This window comes from Platalea leucorodia (genome assembly GCF_965183815.1).
Source record: "Platalea leucorodia genome assembly, chromosome: 6".
Lineage (NCBI taxonomy): Eukaryota > Metazoa > Chordata > Aves > Pelecaniformes > Threskiornithidae > Platalea > Platalea leucorodia.
In genome coordinates this window covers 13,907,138-13,923,364 of record NC_138828.1, presented here as the reverse complement: position 1 = coordinate 13,923,364, position 16,227 = coordinate 13,907,138, and the positions used below count along the sequence as shown (strand labels likewise).

Genomic DNA, 16,227 nt, shown 5'->3' with positions numbered 1-16,227 from the left:
CGCGGGGGACGGCACAGCGTCCCTTTCTGGGGTGCGAGGGACCGGGGGGGTCGCCTGCCAACGCAGAGCTGGGCAATGAGGGTTCAGAAACATGCAGCCACCACGCGGCGGCCACGTGCCAGTCCGTGCGCGTGAGGGAGATGCGGGCTTTGGTGAATAAATGGTGATGAAGACCGAGTCTCTGTTGTCTTTGTAAAGCTTCCTCCAAATACTCCGTACTGGGACCAAGTACTAGAGAGGTAGATTTTAATAGATTTGGGGTTGGTTTTTTTCTTTCTTACTATGGTGCTGATGTATATGTAATGTTAAAAAAAAAAGTTATTTGTAAATATGTTTTTACAATTCTACAGATATCACTGGGTCTACTATCTGTAAAATATATACATATAAAAATATATATATATACTGTTTGTTTAAAATAGAGTATTTTTATTTCATTCCTTAACTCATCCTTACTGCAGTGGTATTGCACTTCAGATGACGTCTATTTACTAATTGGTACTGTATCCCTGACAGCAACTTGCTCCATTTTATTCAGATTTTTCTAGTTTTCTGTTTTTACTTTGTACATTAAGCATTGCTTATTTCCTTTTAAGACCTGTACAGAGCTCTGAAAATGTAGAAAAAGACCTGATGTTAACATACCACTTTTAAAGAAAACAAAACAAAACAAAAACAAAAAACAAATAAAAGATGGTTATCTGAGTCATATACCGGGCTGGTTTATAGGATCATCTCTCGCCCCACTCCCGCGCCTCGGTGGGTGATCTTCCAGCGGGAGGAGGGAAGCCGGCTTCAGGCCTGGTTTCGGCCCGCGGATTTCTGCATGGCCCGGCCGGAGTCGGGGTGTTACAGCTCCAAACTTTTGTGTTTATTCTGTGTCGGGAGCAAAAGTAGGGAGTAGGGAAGGGCTTTCGGGGGGGACACAAGATGGAGAGCCCGGGATGTAGGGGTGCTGTGGCTGAGATCTGGGGAGGCGAGGTGGGGTGGAAGAAGGGAGATGTGGGGTTGGTTGTAGAAGTTGGAAAGAAGAGATGGGGAAACTGGGGAAGCGTGAAGAGGCACGCTTGGAGTAATTCCCTGTCACCTACTACTACTCCTACAGCATGAGAGTTGTGTTGTCAGAAGCCTTTTGGAAAGTACATGTAGACTCGTTGAATTTATACGACCTGTTCAAGATACGCACGCCACGTAGCCTTCGAGGCTTGACACCGATTTCTCCGTGCTTCCAGCCTACTGGGGAGTCGTGGGGGATCGGACATCGGACCTGTTTGCACAGCTTGCTGCTGGGGACGTCGGTGTGGCTTGGCTCCACATACAGCCTTTAAGGTGAGTTTCCCCTTCTCTCCGTGATGTCAGCCCTTTACCGTTCCAAATGTGGATAACGGGGCACAGGGAAGGAGACTGGCCCAGCTCGGAGCAGCTGGCCAGAGTTACTCCTCCGCACGTGCTGGCAGAGGGCTTGCTGAGAAAAGATGCTTTCAGCAAGAGGCCCCTAGGTACTGACTGGCTTTGAAGCTGCCGCGGGGACCATCGTCGTTTCTGATCGTGACCGACAGATGAGCGTTTGCATCAGCTCGCAGTGGATGCTGAGCATGCAGCCTGGTGCTGACTCCTCCATCAGCAGGCAGGAGGTGGCGCGGGTCTCACTACAGTTAAACTAAATACTGACACTGACAGCATCCATCTGTTACAGGTGTATTTTGTTTTTAATGATAGATGAGTCAGTCCTTAACGCTTTTCAATCACAGACATTCTGTCCTGGCTAACTGGGGAAAAAGCAGTGACGCAGAACACCGGTGGCGTCCTCAGCTCTAGGCCTACTTCTGCCCTGTCGTTAGCTGGTGCAGCTCCTAAAATGTTCGGTTCGTGTTTATCCCCTAGCGCTCTGCTGCTGGGTGATGCTCTGCAGCCTCACACCCGCATTTTTTGGCATGTGAAATTGTCCCCATGCGACAGCAGTTTATCCCTTTCTGTGGAGTCAACGCCGTATGGGAAGCTATCTATACGCGTGCCAGACAGACCGCTACAACAGGTAAGCTTGGAATGGAGTAACTTCAGAGGCAAAGACCTGTTTTTGAACACAGTTAGCAACCTTTGGGCCTCCTCTAGTGTGTATGTCAAGCTTGTTACGTGGTTTGGACCTTTGTCTTGGTTTTTGTCTGCTGGCAGCACTTCCTGCTGCCCCCGGCGGTCTGAAGGCATCGCTGGCAGGTGGGCAGGTGGATTTTCTGCCTGCCAGCCCACAGAAGGAAAAGTGAGTGGAAGAGTTCCCGGTGGTTTCTGTAGTTGTTAAATCCGGCCCCGTTGCACTCTCTCCCTGGAGGCAAGTGCCAGGGAGTTGCCCTTTCCGCAGCTGCGTCAGCTCCAGCCTGTTCACCATCACGATCTGTCCTTTTCCCCTCAGCAGCCTTTTCCCCTCGGTCCCCTCGGACCCGACTCTTGCACCTTTGCGCTTGTTTCATTTTATTGTTTCAAATGCCGTTTCAGCCTTTGCCACCTGCAGGCGCTAAGTTGTGCCTTTTAATCACAAGCTAACTTCTGCACACGCAATGCGTCCACCTTTTTCATATGAAAGTTTATTACGAACCTGATCCAACACTCAATTATTTTGTGCTCAGGTTATCAACCTCAGTACACTCTTAGAAAGACCGTAAGCATGTTCATTATATAAACGTGCAGTATTTTTGGCCAAATCTTGTCTTCAGGGGCATGACAAGGAAAATTTCTGCCTGCTGGCCCTAGCTAGCGTGAGTGTATTCAGCATTGTCTTAAATAATTTGAATTATCAGGAGCTACCAAAATAGTCAGGCATGGCCTTGCTTCGCTGTTCTCCTACGTAGTTTAAACTGAGCATCGGCATACTTTGAGCTGATGGTGCTAAGCCGTGACTTTTCCCCCCTTTTAGCAGAAAACTGTTTTCCTAGTTTGCTTTTCATTGGCATTTTATGATTCCCAGAGCTGTGGCCATGCTGGGACGTTTGTCTCGTCTTTCCCACAGCCCGGCCATCTGTGCCTTGGCGGGAGACAATGCAGGGGACCCAATTGTTAGACGAGCATCTGCGCCGCCTTTTTGTCCGGGCCGGCTCTCCCTCTCGCAAGTGCCGCGCTGTGGGTACAGCCTGTCTTTGAGAGCTTTGTGTGAGGACCGGGATCTGCCTACAGGAGGGCCCCGCTTCTACAAGAAGAGCGTTTCAGCGGGTGTTGAACTGTAAACACGCGTAGAAAATCAAAAGGCCTTCACAGAAACGTAGGGTCAAGTGCAGCTTTCAGTGTTTTCCTGAAGAAAGCAGTGTTTCCATAGATGCTTAAACAGCCTCCTGCAGCGGGATTGCATGTACTTGGAAAACTGGGACCTCGCAGCAGCGTATTGCGTTGAAGCGTGTTTTTACCTGGGTGCAGAACGGATGGCGCTGCTGGGGGAAATGGAGAGGAGTGAAGAAGACTACAGAGGCGTTGGCAAAGCTGAAGGACATTGGGTAAGATGGGCTGACGCTTGCAGTGCCAGCTGCAACTAAATTACTTAGTGAATTAATGGTTTTAGTTTGATGTAATTTGTTTAGGGTTTACAATACTGTACGGGACAACAGAACATTTAATTGCAAATGCAGATGTGACATCACATTCTGTCCTACTGACTCTTTTTCAAGAGCGTAGGGACAGGAGAAAGCGTAAACAGCTCAGGAAAAACATGCATTTTACATTGCAACGGGCTGTTAGGAAAGAGCTCTGATGCTTTATTCACATGCAGCTTACAATCTTTTTGGTGTTCAGGGAAAGCGTCCATGTTATTTATTTATTTAAAAAAAACAACCCAGTCTTCAGAATAATTTATGTAGTTTCTTCATAATGCTGAAGTCCAGGTATTCATCCAGAAAGCTGTTCACAATCCCAGCTGCACCCAGGGTTATCAAGCAAATCAGAATTATCACATTCAAATAAAAACCTGTTAACCTAGAAGTGGAAAGCAGAAAAATACTGTTATGAGCTGTACACGGTGTGTTTATAGTGAAACTGCTTGTCCACACCAGTTAAGAAGTGGAATCGGAAAGGATCTCTGCTGCAACGCTACCTTGGGGCGTTTTGGTAATAAACCATTCCCGCACGTGACTTTTGCTAGGGAGAAGAGAGATTCCTAATATCCTCTCCATGGGAAAACTCTCCCCCAGTGTTTCTAAATATTCACATGGAAGTTAGGAACTTGCTCCAGGATGAAGCTACCTCATCCCGTGACACGAAGACCTGTAGGTAAAGCCTCAGACAAGCCTGAGCACCTCACTGCAACTCTGGGTGTAGGAGTGTGGGAGAGAAGCCTTGGGGGCCGAGGGAGAGGCGTGCATGTCTCTTCCATCCGCACTGTTGGCCAGGTACTCTGCGCTGGGCTGGGCGGGCTGCTGCTGGTTATCACTTTGACTCGAGATGGATTTTTGGACCGGAAAGGAAGAGCGTCAATCTTGAAAAATCAGCGATTAGGGCACTTGCTGGGAATGGGAAAGGGTTAGGTTATTTTATTTGTGGAAAATGGAAAGCTCCCCACAGAAAAGGCTGGGAGAGCCCTTCAGCTCTGAAACACAGAGCTCGCTTTTTGGGCACATGTGAGGAGGGAGCTTCCCCTCCATGCACGCTCTCCTGGGACTGTTCTGAGCTGCCTTGGTGCAGACTCTGGTCTGACAGGCGTATTCTGGGAGCTGCTGCTGGGTTGGCCCCTGCCAGCAAAGCGAGCAACAAAAGGTCTCTTTGGAGAATCCCATCGTGTTAGCATTGGAGAGCGGCCTTCTGAGGAGCTTGTCAGCCTTTGATTTATAGCTACCTATCCCTATACCCACAGAAGCTGAAGAGGTTAGGTTCTCGGGCACCGCTGGGGGTGTGGGGAGCCTGAGGATCTCACTGGTGCCTAAAGACTTCAGATAAGTAGCCTTTCTGGGCGTTCCACGTCTAGATGCAGATTTCGAAATGGTGAAGTATGAGATTTCCTCAATTTCAGGAGAGCATGAGAAGTCTTTAGCTTAGCCTTTAAGTATCTGTCAGAGCCAGCTGGAGGGAAAGGTGAGGGATACAGCTCTCTTGCAAAGGCCTCTCCAGCACAGAAACGAAGTAGAAGGTGCATGTTCCTGTTGTGTTCTTAAGAAAATCCAGCCTTGGTGAATCTGAACTGCAATTCATGTAGTGTACGAGTATATGTCGTAACTAGCCCTTCGAGCACGTGGACCAGGTTTGTCTTTATAACTAGCACGGCTGTAGTCGGTGATTACGGTTGAGAATCAGTGCGAAGATTAATTACCTTCTCGCTACTAGGCCTGCTGGAGGCTTGTTGTACATTTTGGGGCCGGGTTCCGCACGCCTGACGTGTGCTGCCCTGTCGCTAGCTGAAGCGGGCACTGGAGGTTCGCACCAGCCAGGCCTGCGGAGGCAGGGCTTGTGAGCAAAGCCGTTCTCTAGGGCTGCCAGGCTGACTCTTGGCGCCCTCTGTTCAACGCAAAGAAATTGGAGTCTCACCAGAGTATAAAGCTCTGTCTAACTTTAAAGCCAGCCACTGTTCTTAGGCTTCCTCGAGAAGCTGAATCTATTGGTCTCAGAGTACTGAAGTAAAGCAAGGGACACATTTCTTGAACAAAGGACTTTTTAGTTTGTTGATTAAAGTCTGTTATGCTCTGCTTGTTCATTTATTTACATGGTTTTGCTCCCCAAACTTCCCTAATAGTTGCTAGTCTTTTGGTTGGTGTTCATTGCATCATTTGAATTATTGCATCCCTTATTGGAAAATATAAAATTATCTCCATATATTTGCTCTGGAATACATAGCCTCTCCCTTCTCTTAAGCAACAGCTCTTCCAAAGAGGGTAAAGGACTAGTGGAGACTGTAGTGTGAAGGAGAATGGTAATATCAGTATACAAGCTATGAAAAATAGCCCTGTAGTACAGTCTTTTGCTGCTGCAGGATTATTCACTACAAAATAACCTGGTTGTTCTGTATGTTCCTCTAGAAATATACATCCCGAGTCTTCTAATTTTATGACAAGCATATATCATGCTATTTTCGTTTTATGACTGATGTGTGTGCTGGGAGAGGAGCCTTAGGTCAGGACACAGAAGATAGTACAGTGGCTTCAGTGAAACAAGAAATAAACTGTGTGTTTGAGTGTTTATAGTGGAGGGGTGTTTTGCAAGCGTGCATGTTTGTTGAAGCAGAATTCATGTTACAAGATGCTCTGCACTTAACATTCATTAACGCATGCTTATCTGAAGCCGTGTTCTCTTATCTGTGTGGTGAAAGTTCATCAGCCTACAAGGCTAGATTTGCTTGCTTCCTTTAGCACATTTTGTATGGCTAGAGTAAAGGTCATAATGTGGCAAACGGAGCAAAAATGCAAACAGCAGGCAGGCAGGCACTGTGCAAGCCCTGCCTGAGCAGTCTCCCATCCTACAGCAGTCCTGAGCTGCAAAACTGTGCTGCTGTTCTCAGGCCTCTCCGAGTCTGGTTGCCAATATGCTCAGCTCAAAGCAGGCACCCACCAGGTGAGCATCAAACCTTTTCTCTCTCGTGACCTGTAGCACGTGCACAGGTTAACCTAGGCTTCTGCTGTAACAGCCAGCCCCCTTCCCTGCGGGTTTCCGCCTCAGGCCTCTTGCTGACACTTTACACATGTTGCATTCAATTATAGTCACTTTTCACTGCCAGTCCTTGGCTCTCAGCCCAGCTTCAGACCACAGCCTGCAGCGTTCAACCTGCATTCAGCTGGTAACTCCTTACCTTCCTTTCACAGACTGCACGTAACCATGGAAGTACTTGTAGCGGGCAAACATGTACAACACACCCAGAAAGGAAGCTAATTCTAAGAAAGAAAAGATTAATGGGGGGGAAAAACAGTTAGAAAACTGAAAAATGAGGATCGTAGACAGACGCTTTAGTTACGTTTTCTGGTTGTATAGCTCTGGGGATTTTCATAGCTACCCACACCCTGGGAAGTTATCTTGGGAAAGAATCATTCAAAAGAGATATATGTATTCTTAAACATGCACTACAGGAGGCTCTTGATATGGGTTTACAGATAGGGGTGGGCATAGGACTGTCCAAAAAAATCTAAAAGCATTCCCTGAAAAGGAGATCTCAAGAACGGACAGGAATCTGTAGCTCCCCCAGTTTGGTGGTTATCCCAGAGACGGGGTAGTGGGTTGGAGCACTGTGGCTTGACCCAGCGCTGTCATTTTGTATTGTTATGGCAGTTCATGCTAAAGGGGAGTGTTTGTTTTGGAAAGAGAATCTTATTTATGTTGTTAATAACCTGCTTTGCATTTATATAGCAGCTTTTATCCAAGGACATGAGAGAAAGCTGTAGTGAAGTTAGCTTTCTGACCTCCCTCTGGGAAGAGTATAAAGTCACCTCCATTTGATAGATGGAGCAGGGTGCGTAGGTCAGTTGTATTATCCAGGACTAAGCTGGATAATTTTGTGTTCTTTCAAACTGTGCAAGTGAGCATTACAGAGGACGGCTTTTGCTGCGTTCTGGATTAACTCGTGTAAACATACCTATGGGAGATGCTCAGCTGAAAAAGTGACTTAACGAAAAGGTTAGCATAATCCTTCTTTTCTTACATATGGCAGCACATGTCTGTGTTGCTGGTTAGCAACTGTGATTTTCCTCAGTTCAAGTGTCTGTCTATAAGCACGTGTACTATCTCGTATCCAATGTGTTGACTGTGGTGCTACTTTGTGATGTGGTGCTACTTTGGGTTTACATTGGATTTGCAGTAGAGATGGGACTCTGGCTCTAAGAGAGCCCCAAAGCAAAATTACTGGTTTGGAGCAAACAGAAAATGGAGAAGAAAGCTAGTTGTTCAGGAAGAAGAGGTATAGTGGGCATGAGTTAGTTATCCTTTCTCCAGCCCACAGAATTCATGCTTCTAAAACATCAGCTGGGGAAGGGCTAAAAAAGCAGAATGCAAAAATTAGGCTCTGTCACAAGTTCTAGTTCTATGAGAGTCCACCCCATCACTGTTAGGAGACATCACACCCACCTTGGAAAGTCCAACAGAGCGAGAGGTATGAAAGCTCTGTGGCGTCTGAGTTCAGAACATGTGGCCAAAAAATGCCCCCCTGCTAGGTGGCTGAGAAAACATAATAGATTTTCCCGAGTCCCCGCTGCATACCTGAAGTACAATATCTACAATACTGGCTGGAGACACCGCAGTTATGACTGTGCTTCAGTGCTCAGTGCTATGTCCCAGAACAAACAAGTCGTAGCCCAGTGGCGGTCTCGCCCGTCTGGGATGTAAAAGCCCAAAGGTTTGCTGCTTGAGCTCCAGCTCCATCTCCATCAGCCAGGGGTCCAGCCACAGGTATGAGTGCTCTGACCTGAGTCTTTTCAGGCTGCCTCCTCCCCAGGGATGATAGCTACGCTTGATGTCCTGTGAGAATTGTCCCGTAATGTGCAAATAATTGTTAGTGGGAAGCACCTGGGAGCGGCTTTTCTGAATGATTCACCCTGCAAATCTACTGAATGTATGATAAATATGCCATGTACTGGCTCCTTGGTTTGCAGAGAGAGGTGAAAGCTGGTGGGGCTAGTGAAATGCCATGACTAAGTGGGGATTTCAGTGTCACTGAGCGTTCTTCTAGGAAGGCTATGCTAAGGTAATGCAATTAAAAGAAAGGAAAAAGATGTCTACAGTCACCTCCTGATAAAACTAAAGTGTTTTAAAAAGTTATGTAAAACTTCTCAGTCCAAAATAAAAATGAAAAGTGTTTACCTTGGTTAAAAAACCATCCCGCAGTCCAGAGGACAGTCAGGAATATTGGGTAAAACTCCACACAGTTTTGTCTGCAGAATAAATTTGAAAGAACATTAGTCTGGAAAGGAAAAGAACTATGGGTGGGGTTTTCAAGGGGAATCGGCTTTGGCCTCATTTAGTTGCCACTAAAGTTAATGCTGTCGAATTCAGTGGGAGCACAGTCAAGCCAGCATTAGGCGCTCTTAAAAATTCTCTTCTTTGTAATCCCAAATACAAACTATTTCAAATATTTGCCTGGTATTTAAACTTAGACAAGGATCTGGATCCCAACTACATGGAAATAAATAGGACAAATAATCCTAAATCAAGTGCCTGTGCAGCAGAGAGAGGCAGGAACGCCAGCACATGGATGTGATGTTAATCACTTATCTCCATGCTCGGTATGCAAGTTTTGTGGGTCAGCGTTCCTGGGACTGCAAGAGGAAGCAGAGAGCTGTGCGTAGGCAGCTTGGATTGCCCTGCTGAGGCCAACTGCCTTTATGAAGTGCTGTCAGGCACAGACAGCACACGATAGATCTTATGGTGAGGACCATAACATCTTTATTTGTGGATGTCATCAGTTTTCCCACCAATATTTTCTTTGGATATCTTTTCTTGGTTGTTCTGAACGAATTTCTTTTTAATGAATCAGGCATTCTTCTATAGCTAACATATTCTGTTATCTAATATGTTGTCTAATGTATGCTATGTCTCGTTATTGTTATCCACTACAATTACAGTTACAGCAGATGGGATTGTTTGAAATAAATATGAATACTTTTGCATAGGGTCATTAGCTAATCACAAACTGAAGCCCTTTAGGAAAATGCTGTCTTTTTAGACAGGCTATTCCACCATTATCCGCTGTGCCGACAGAGAGTTTCTGTGCTCGTGTGTTCCACGTGTTTGGTGTTAGCCATAGTCCGAGAACTGACAGCACAACTTGCTAGATCCAGAACATCTGAATTCTCTAAGTTACAGTCAATTAGCTCTCAGCCCTGACTTAGGTTTGGGTAATCTGATTGCCTAGTTTGATCAGAATTTGAGCAGTGACTGTTTTAAGTGAGCTGAACTTACCTCATTATCATTAAAATAATAGCTGAACCATTTGAAGAGCGAGTTGTTCATTATTTTTCTTTTTTTTTTTTGAGCAAAGAATGCAAAGAAAAGATAGCGCTTTAAGATAATGTTTTTGCTTCTCTTCTGGACTGAATTGTTATTCATTGCCACCATCTTAATGATCTCCGGACTTACTGTGCACGGAATGTTCTGTCAAATTCTGGAGCTCCAGTGACTGCTGGGGGCATGACTTTGTGCTTCATTCTTGATTTCCCCACCAGCCGAGCAAAATAACCTGTAAGCAAAAATAAGGGCTCACGAATTACAGTTCCTCAGCTCAGTTGCATCCCTAACACGTCAGTAATTTTTTAAAGAGACATAATTGTTCTTCAGCTCTTTCCATTTCGTTTGACAGAAAGAGACCAATATTAGATAAACTAGTTTTTCCCTACAAGAGTTTAGATCTTATCTTCAAGAGTGACTTACGCATGAGGAAGAGGAAAAATTGCCATTTCAGAAATACATTCATCCTCTTTTTGCATTTGCTACACTAGCTATGACTTAAATATCCCTCCGCCTCACCTGAATCCTAGACCTGCACAGCCTAGGAGCGGTCTAGCCACACCACAGTGGCAGCGCGCTGCCTTAGCAGCACCTCAGTGACCAAACTGCCCTGAGGGAGGCCACTTCCCTACTTGCTTGAATAGCACGCGGTCATTTTGGTTTAGTGACGCTAAGAGCTACGATGCTTTGGAGTGTGGGGCAGCATTACAGTCTTTGGAAATGAAAATCTGGTAGCCACCTTTTTAAAGTTATTTACCCATCTCTTATAGCGCATGCTTTTCCATCTTTTGTTATTGTCTCGGACTCTCAGAATTCAGTAAGTTGGAAAGAGCGGAGAGCTGCAACTGCGGAGGCTGTAGCCTGTTCGCTGCTCTCCACCTCATCTGCTGGAGAGCTCTGAGAGCTATCTGTTGGAGGACCTATCCTGTTCCCACCTCCACTGAACTGGAGCTGATAGCACTTACCTGTCTTGTAAAAGGCATTTTTTAGAACTGATGCAGTGCCACGAAAAAGAGAGGTTACTTACTGTACAGTGACTAAACATCAGTTGCTTACCAAAAAACCCCAAACCAATCGAACGCTATCTCTGCGCTTCTGACCTCCATTTCTAGGATCACTTCTGACGTGTATATGTATACCTCATTTTACTGATCTCCTCATTGCAGAAGTCTCTCCCTAACAGTTGAACAGAAGCTCTCAAGGACAAAAGGCAATACACAGACAGCAATTTTCTGTATGCAGCAGAGCTATTGGGCATCACCCTGTTTGACTTTAAAACTCTCTGGGTACCTGGAATTATTTTTCTGGCTGTCATAGCCACCCTGTACGAGAAGCTCGCTATCTACCTTGTACCCAAACTTCACCTGGATCCAGAAACCAGGCACCCACCTGAGCTCACTAACAAGACTTGTCTAAGGGGCAAGCCTAGAGCATACCTCCCGTCCTCCCTTCTGGGAGCAGTGGCATTAAAATACAGCTAGAGATATGAGTGGTGCTGCCCTGTGCACCCCTTATACCTTAGCCTTGTGGCCAAAGCCTTTTCCCAAAAAAAGTGTTTTCCCATCTGTCTTCTCCCCGTATAAGTAATTACGGGCGGCATCTTAACCTTTCTCTCCAGAGACTAGTCAGAGCATCTCAGCTACCTCTCCGTAAGGCAGGTTTACAGGACCTTTCATTGTATTTGCATCCAGCAAGACCGCCTCCACTCCCACCCACGCAGCTCGTGTCATGCCTGGTGATTCATCTGTTATTTGCCACCTTGCAGCCCTTTCAGAAGGGAAGAATGGTAGCGGGGAGGGTTTAGGGAACATGCTTCAGGGAGACTGAAACTTGTGGAAGTGCAAGGATTACCTCTGAGAAATATTTTCCTGGAAAACTTAACTGAAAAGTTGCTTTTTAACTTCTGTCGCCCTCACAGTTATCTATTTTTTATGACAAATGCTATGTGCTGGCAAATCCTGCCTGGCTTATCAGTCAAAGTGGTAGCTGAGCCACAGTGTTTTGTGCTATGGCGTTTTTAGGCAGCAATGCGTTCCTCATTTTCTGGCCGCACCGACCCATTCGATGCCTACAACCAGTCTGGGACCAGTTTTTTTTTTCTGCTGAAGAATTAATGCAAGCCAAGGCAGCTCATTGCATCCAAATCAGTTGAAAAAAAAAAAAAGCCTTGAATGGATGCTGGACAAAGTAAACTTACTGGGGGAAATAAGAAGATTAAGGCACCGTAGGGGCCAAATCGTTCTTGTTTGTTCAGTACAATTAACCAAAGCAAATCGCCAAGGCCATGGTATAATCCTGGCCTCAACTGTAACGCAGTTTGCCCTTGATATTGCTTGGTCAGCAAGGCTCTAGTTTGAGGGGCAAAGATTTGCACATGGGTGACTCTGGTTAACCGAACGCAGAAACAGGTTGTGATCATACGATAATAGGGCCGACCATCATGAAATCCACTTCTTTAGTGGCTTCCACTGTGATTGATGGGAACTTTGCTTCAATTAGGGACAAGTGGGCTTATATATGCCAATGAAAACCAAGCTGTGGCACTGCGTAACAGAACTAGAGTCATGTCTGTCACCTTAAAAGAAAAGGTGAGCCCGGTGTGCAGAACAAGACAGGTACCAACCAGGGACTTGAAAAGAGCTCAGGAGAGGAATAATTACTGTATTTTTTGTTAACTGCATAGGACTTGCCTTTTAGTTCCTTTCTGGTGAATGGAAAGTAGCAATGTAACTCCAGATTTAAGTTTTGTGATTATGGTTTAACAAGGGCTAAAGTAAATACTAAAGCAATGGGAGAGCTCTTCTGCCCCACCCACTGGAGGTGCTGTCGTGAGGACTCCAGAAAGCATTGCAGCAGGAGTAAGTAAAGATTTTCGTAGCCTTTTCTTCCCCCTGTATCAAGTTGTGCAATTCTCACAGGCTAAATTACATGACTGAGGTAGTTAAAAAGTACGCTTGACTTGCCTTTGTTTGCCTTTTTTTGCTTTCATCTTCAGGTGGCATTTATGGTTACTGAGTTAATATCTTTACTCTGAAAATATGGGATGAAGCAGGCTTTCAAGGGACATTACTCTGTTAAAAAGCCTGTAAAGAAGCTGTTACTTGTATTGCAGTGTATGATAGTGCATGTTAATTTGCATGGCCTGGCCTAACAACATTTAAAAAAAAAATCAAATCTTTTTAATAATGTCTTGCCGGGTCCTGGAATTACTAAGAGTGATTTTAAAAGGTGCTAGTTCAGAGAGATAATTCAAAATAGAGGAGCAGTGGGACTCCTGTCTTCCTGTTCTCTCCTAGATCAATGACTGGGATTCCCTCTGTCCTTTCATTGGATTCCCTTGTTTTCCCATCAGTCTACAAGACACTAATGTCTCAAGCAAATCTCACCTGCTTAAAACTGGATTCATGACTGGAAACCACTTTCTGCATTGTTTCTGCTCTTTCTTTCTACCCTAGAGCATTTCTTGCACAGCTTAATCTTTGACTGACCTGATTCCTTGAATAACTTACAGTTCTGAGGCACTAAATCTTGTACCTCTGATGGATTGCTAAGTGAAACCTGACATCCTGCACCTCTTCAGGGAGGTCCTATTGCCCATTAGCACCTTCCTAACTCAGGACCAGAGGCTCAGCAGAATAAACAGAACAGATGTGTATGTTGTGTGTATTTTGTTCACAGCAAGCGGTCACACGCTGGGTGACTCCCCTTGCGTGAACTGGCTGTAACACATGCTTATGGTGCCCGTTTCACAACGCTTATTTGAACTCCCATACATTAATCTGAGTTGGTTTACCCATGCTAGAAAGCATGCTGAAAGTAAACCAAGCTGTGCTGATTTAAATCGGATCAGCAGATCAGATTCTTATGCAGGTTTCTCTTTGGGCTTAATGTCAGACTGCCAGTGTAAATTAAAACCCAGGTTATCTGGTCTTTTCTGTGATTTTAACTAAGATTAACTAATATGGACTAACCATCACAAGGAAGAACATAGGTATGTTCCCCCTCCCTTTCCAGTTTCAGTACCTGTACAATTTCTTGAGATTTCAAACTGCAGTACTTTTGCGGGTACTGTATGTTTGTTTGTTTGTTTTTAATTCTTCACACTTTTACATTAAAAATCAAGGCAGGCAAGTTGAACTTTCACAGAAGTTGATGGTAAATATTGCCACCAGATAGAAATGGTCTGTGAAGATCACAAGAGTATGTTGTAGCTGTCTGATGACAGAAAGAGAGAATGTAAATTTTAGGTGCTTTTTATTTGCCTTCTGTTGTGTTGGGCTTTTTTTAACCTGGAAGGGTCACATTCTCAAGCTTTTTTTCTGCTGGGTACAAATGTTATTTCAGTAGTTGAGGCTTTAAGAACAAATAAACAAACAATCAAGCCACATAGATAGGTTGCTAGATAAGTTGGCAGTGCTATAGATACTTGAAAAAAAAGGCAGAGTGATTATTTTTCACTTGCTCTTAATCTCATACTAGTATAGCACAAATGCCTTCAAAATGTATCTTGTTTCCTGGTGTAAGCACAGCTATATGAATCAACATATTTCAGAGAAAATAATGACAAGCATTAAAAATGCTACTGCAGTTTTAGACTGATACACAGCAAAAAGAGCATCTCAGACGTACCCACTTCTTTCCCTAGTCCTTGAATCTCAGAGGCATATCAGCAGGAGATAACATAAATCCATTTAGATCTTAAAGAAATGTAATGATGAGGACATAATATGGAATATCTCATATTATTGCTGCCTGGTGTAAAGGTTTGCTTTCTTCTTTCATTTCAAATACTTAGTATATATATCTGTTTCAGGAAACAGTTTTTACAGCGCTTTCAGTCCAGCATTAGTGTATTTGATTTCACAAATTTACTCTCACTTCTGAGGTTTTCGCTTGTATGTGTGCCTAAATAAGAATCAAAACCAAGACATGATGTGGCTTTGGGGTAACTTTACAGCTAGTTACAAGCTCTCACAATAGTATGATTCCAAAAAGTCAGCAAACAAAATAGAATTGAAAACAAACTACTTTCTCCCACAGGGAAAAGTAATCTGTCCCACTGAGCCAACTCCCTCTCAGACTGCAGAGAGGGTAAACAGTGCTCCGGTGAGAAAACTCTTAGGAGGTCTCAGAAGTTGAAGTTACAGAGCAGCCAGTTTATCATAAAATAATTTCCAGTACTTCAGAACCGGTGGCAACCTCCCCAAGCCCCAGCCACGCAACCCCACAGATCTTACATTGCTGGAAGGCGGAAAGAAGAGAGACAGCCGCAAGCAGAATTAAATCACCGGCCATGTTCCCAGCAGCTTCCGTGTGCGAGCAGGATGTGCGTACAGGAGAGCGAGCTTGAGCGAGCAATAGGGAAAAACAACAGGTGGGAGAATTATAGTGCTTTTCAGCATTGCAACAAAGGTCTGCCCTGGAAATAAAGCAGCCTAACTTTTTAAAAGAAGAGTGCAAAATTATGGCCATTTTTCATTCCTGAAAATGTTCAACTACAGTCAGCCAGCCCTGCCTGCCTCTTGCCTGTGTGAAAGCGCAGAGAGAACAAAACCCAGCCTTTCCCGCCTCTGGGGATTCAGCTGTTCTTTTAGGTCTTAGATTTTAGTTGCAATCTCTTTGGGGGCGAAGACTTTTTATTCTGTGCTTGTACAGGGTCTAGCGTGGCGAGGTCTGCATCCATCACTAGCAGCACCCCTCGAAAGCAGCAGGTGCAGGCGATGCGAGGGGAGAGCGGAGCTTTGTACTGTCCCTACGCTTGGTTCGCGGGTTTTGCGGAACATGTCCAGCTTCGGCTCTGACGGATGACATGACAGCCACTTCACAAGCGGTCAGCATGCAGAAAGGAATTGTTCAGGATAGTTCAAAGGGTAAAACAACCGAGAAAGAAAGAAAGATCTCCCCTCATTTCCCTGCCTGGAGTACACTTCCTAGAGCTTATGCCTAGTCCTAAAACTGGGAGAGATTCTCTCAAGGAACATTTTTTCATCAGCTAGCCCTAACTAACGGGAAGCTTAATGTCGTTAGCCTTTATGATCCCATAAGACCACTGGAAGAAAACCAGTGTAATGTTTGTTGCAATGCCAGGATTATCTATCCACTTTGTCCCCAGCTGATGTTAAAGTGGGGTATTTCATTGACTATAGTCAAATTTGCTAATTTTAAAGGCTAATATAAAAAGGACTTTAAATCAGTTATTTAACCTTGCCAAATTTTAAAAGGTTATTTCTTGGGCGTTAATTCAGTATATTGTTCTTTCTAAAGATTGGAAGAGTAGATATACTGTAAAAAGAGTGGTTGGATGTTTGTGCTTAGTAACTCTTTAATTGCTGATTT

General features: G+C 44.7%; 1 protein-coding gene across 1 annotated transcript; it reads right to left on the bottom strand.

The window, feature by feature from the left end:
- Positions 1 to 3,821: 3,821 nt before the first annotated feature.
- Positions 3,822 to 15,186, bottom strand: MGST2 (microsomal glutathione S-transferase 2; the record flags this gene model as incomplete). Its single annotated transcript, XM_082316548.1, has 5 exons — positions 3,822 to 3,954; positions 6,752 to 6,833; positions 8,749 to 8,819; positions 10,024 to 10,123; positions 15,129 to 15,186. 5 exons carry the CDS (start codon positions 15,184 to 15,186, stop codon positions 3,822 to 3,824), a joined length of 444 nt encoding a protein of 147 aa, XP_082172674.1.
- Positions 15,187 to 16,227: the final 1,041 nt, after the last annotated feature.